This window comes from Propithecus coquereli, unplaced genomic scaffold, assembly GCF_000956105.1.
Source record: "Propithecus coquereli isolate 6110/MARCELLA unplaced genomic scaffold, Pcoq_1.0 Scaffold98, whole genome shotgun sequence".
Taxonomy (NCBI): Eukaryota; Metazoa; Chordata; class Mammalia; order Primates; family Indriidae; genus Propithecus; species Propithecus coquereli.
The window spans coordinates 3784622-3788646 of NW_012156173.1; the positions used below are offsets into that span (position 1 = coordinate 3784622).

General features: G+C 48.9%; 1 protein-coding gene across 1 annotated transcript; it reads left to right on the forward strand.

Moving 5' to 3' along the window:
- The first annotated feature begins 847 nt into the window (after nucleotides 1-847).
- TCF21 (transcription factor 21) lies at nucleotides 848-3718 on the forward strand. The gene is made up of 2 exons (XM_012665193.1): nucleotides 848-1519; nucleotides 3332-3718. The coding sequence occupies exons 1-2, from the start codon at nucleotides 1070-1072 to the stop codon at nucleotides 3419-3421; spliced, it is 540 nt and encodes a 179-aa protein (XP_012520647.1). The 5' UTR covers nucleotides 848-1069; the 3' UTR covers nucleotides 3422-3718.
- The last annotated feature ends 307 nt before the right edge of the window (nucleotides 3719-4025 follow it).

The window sequence follows — 4025 nt, forward strand, 5'->3', positions numbered from 1 at the left end:
TTGAGAGGGAAGATGCATCGCAGGAAGTCCCAGGCAAGGTGACCTCTGAGAGGAACCAAGACTCTTTAAGAGTATATTAAATGCATTTCTAGAAAGAAATTGAGGGGACAGTTTTCATTTTATCAAAAAAAAAAAAAGATTATCAACTAACAAAATATTTTCCACACACTCATATTACCCTATCTCATTCCCTGCTCACCCCCACTAAATTATGTGTGGTTGTGTGTGAGTGTGCAATGGTCCAGTGTGTTTGTGTATACACTGGCAGTTCCTGGATGTCTTTAAAGTGACCAGGGGCAGAAGAATGTTTTTGTACTTGCTCTGCCATCATCATAAAGATTCTGTGAAGCACTTGTTTTCTTAGTTTGTCTCAGGTAAGGTAGGAAGATACCTTGGTAAAACCTCAGAGTGTTACAGGGCGTTGGCAGGAGGCAGTTGATACCCCCTGGATCTTAATTAGTGTTTTCTTGGGAGATTTGTGGGTGGAGGGCGCAGAAAGAGCACAAGGATGTCGTTTTTCTAATGTTTTCAGTAACCACCAGCCTTGACATCTTAAGAGGGAAAGAAGGCTTCAGAGATGGACAGGGCGTGAGGGGCTGTGAGTGCAGCTTGCTCCTGCTTGGCCTGGGCCACAGTGGAAGACGGTGGCTGGGACGTGCCGGTTGCAGTTGCATTGATTTACATTTCATGTTGGAAGTCAGGGTCTGTGCGTGCCAGAGCTTCCCTCCGGTTGTGAAAGGGGTCTAAGAGCTTTGCTGGGTCCTGACAGGCCCCTCCCCTGGGCTGCATGGATCCGCCTCTCTATTCCCCAGATAAATTCCTAGTGTCCACCAAATTCCTCAGCGCTCTCTCACACTCCTCTACGGCCACAACTCCACTCTGGGGGTGGGGAGACAGAGCGCCGGTTTCCTTCTCGAGGTTCCTTCTCACAACTCAGCGAAGGGGAAAGGGGGGTGAGACCCAGCCAGACCCCAACTCCAACTCCCAACACGAGGTGGCTGCTCTATTCTCGGGGGGCCCACTGGTTTCGGGGTCTCTCTCCCTCTCTCTCTCTTCCACTCTCCCAAACATGTCCACCGGCTCCCTCAGCGATGTGGAGGACCTTCAAGAGGTGGAGATGCTGGAATGTGACGGGCTGAAAATGGACTCGAACAAGGAGTTTGTGACTTCCAACGAGAGCACCGAGGAGAGCTCCAACTGCGAGAACGGCTCTCCCCAGAAGGGCCGCGGGGGGCTGGGCAAGAGGAGGAAGGCGCCCACCAAGAAGAGCCCACTGAGCGGGGTCAGCCAGGAGGGGAAGCAGGTCCAGCGCAACGCGGCCAACGCGCGCGAGCGGGCCCGCATGCGGGTGCTGAGCAAGGCCTTCTCCAGGCTCAAGACCACCCTGCCCTGGGTGCCCCCGGACACCAAGCTCTCCAAATTGGACACGCTCAGGCTGGCGTCCAGCTACATCGCCCACTTGAGGCAGATCTTGGCTAACGACAAGTACGAGAACGGCTACATTCACCCGGTCAACCTGGTGAGTCCTCCCGGGCTGCCGCTGCGGCGGCCCGGGCGCTCCCGCGAGGTGTCGTGTGCGCGCGGGGCTGGGCGTGGGGGTGCGGGCGCGGCGGTGACTTGCACGCCTCGGCGCCGGCACCGAGGGCCCAGTGCCTCTAGGGACCGGTGGCGAGCGGTCCGACATGGCCCGGCTCTCTGCCCTACAAACCGCCGGAGCCGGAGCGATTTATGCGAGGGTTTGACGTGGCAACCCAATCAGAGGTTTTAAGCTGGCACAGAGGAGAGATCCCCGCGCCCACTACACAACTGGCGTGGGGCTGGTGCGGAACAGGGAGGACCCGAGGAGACGGTGCGCGCCAGGGAGGCATTTCATTAATCCCTTTGTTCCTTTAATAGCTGAGAGTGAAACTTGATTTTACTTTCTAATTATTGTAAATAAAAACACTCCATTTCATTCCCAAGCATATTTAGGACTATTAGATAAGGACACATAAGGCCCCGCCCCCATCATTGTCCACGCAAGCCCCCCAGCTATGTAAATATTCTGTGCTTCTCCTATAAGTGGATTAACATTTTAAAATCCCAGTTCTAGCAAATATCAGCATAATCAGTAAATTCTCACAAGCATTAGTGTAATAAATAACATTTTAAAAGGTCACTCTTATCCAAAATTTAAGAAATGTTACCTTTGTATCTTGCAAAGTAATGCCCTTTGAACCTAATTTTTTCAAATACAAAAGAAGTAATACTCGTTGAGTCTACTTTTTTTCCAAATGCGTTTTTCTGTTTAAGAAATATATATTAATTCCTTTTACATTTGATTTCATTCTAAAACTCTGGGCTCTAAAGAAAACAACAGCAACTTACTAGGACCTCTGTTTATATATGATAAGAAGGAGAGGTTTTCCTCTTAAAAGTCAAGTCTTATCGGCCGGCACTAGAGAGAGAGGTTTGAATTGTCTTCTCACCGAATTGGTCTCAGGAATTGGGGGGAGGGGATGAAAAAGCCACATTTTGCCATGAAAAATAGTTTTTCCTCCAACTGAATGTTTAGTTTTTTTCAATGAGATGAGTAAATAGCTTTTTAAAATCTGGACCTAAAATGAAAATATTGCCTAGAACATTTACAAATTGCTATTGCCGTCATATTTGAATAAGAAATTTAAATGAGCTTTATTATAAAATATTCTGGAGAAAGGAAGAGAAAGCTTAGCTTTCTCAGCCTAGTACGAGAACGATCTTAAATAAAACATCCGTGTATGTCTCGTTAGCAATATTTTTTCCCCTTAAAAGCCAGTGATCAATTTAGAAACTGTGGTTAAAGCCTGTGTTTGTGATGGAGGAAACCAAAGTCAGCACCAGAGAAATGGGGTGAAGCTGAGACGGCTCGAAGACCTGACCACCGCCTCGGAAAGGGAACAGGAGGGCGCTGGGCCCGAACCCGGTGCCCAGTAGACACGAGGTCCTTGTCAGCTTCCGCGCGCAGATTCACCAGCATCTGCCTCCGGGCTGTGCCACACAGCGCCAGCCACTCTCAGCTCGCCCACGGCCTCTTCTCTCGGGTTTTACTTCGAACCCGGTAGGAGCCCTTTTTGCTCTCATCCTAAAAGCCCACCGCCGCCACCACCTCGAGCGCGACTTAGCGCCAAGGCAGCTTTTTGCTTTATCCAGCCACCCGGCGCACTAGGACAGGAGTAAATTGCAGAGATAACCCTTCTCTCCAGCTCACTGCCTGTCCCCACCGCGCGCCCTCCTTTCATCTCAGCCTCCAAGCCCACCCCACCCCTTCCGCCACGGTCACTTACTTCCTCCACCCTCTTCTCTCCTGCAGACGTGGCCCTTTATGGTGGCCGGGAAACCCGAGAGTGACCTGAAAGAAGTGGTGACCGCGAGCCGCTTGTGTGGAACCACGGCGTCCTGACCTTGGAGGTGCGAGTGTGGGAAAGGCGCGCTCCCCGGGGGAAGCGGGCCCCGGGAAGGCGACCCCTGCCCTCCCTACTCTCTGTCTCTGCTTCCCCCACGCAACGCTCCTCTCTCTGTCCCACCCCGCGAGAACACTTTACAACGACGACGAGGAGATTCGTTTCCAAACCAGAGGAGATCAATTGTTCTTATGAAGATTCCCATCTATTTAACTTTATTAACTTCTACCGTAAATGACTCTGCGAGCCTTGCTGGTCCAAGTGCAATATGTAATTATAAATATATAAATAGATAATAAGAGCCTATCAATGTGTATCTTTTGTACAATACGTTGTAAAATGTAGATCATAGAATAGCTGACTTTGACAGTCACATTTATAAAGTAATTCACTTAAAGATATATATTTTTTTCAAACAAGTTTTGCTACTTTTGAAAATAAATCTTTCTTTATATTGCTAAAAGCATTGATGTGTTTTTTTAAAAAAAAATATTTGGAATAGAAAAGAGGGAAACTATGGGGAAGTTTGATAATAAAAGTGGTTCTTTTAAACCTCAATCCAAACTTCCATAGATAGAAAAGGATTAAATATGAATTCCACTG

Bases quoted from the DNA above. Each gene is read 5' to 3' on its own strand.
- TCF21 (XM_012665193.1), top strand. From the start codon at position 1,070: ATGTCCACCGGCTCCCTCAGCGATGTGGAGGACCTTCAAGAGGTGGAG. The intron at 1,520-3,331 runs GTGAGTCCTCCC...TCTCTCCTGCAG, and splicing joins ACATTCACCCGGTCAACCTG to ACGTGGCCCTTTATGGTGGC.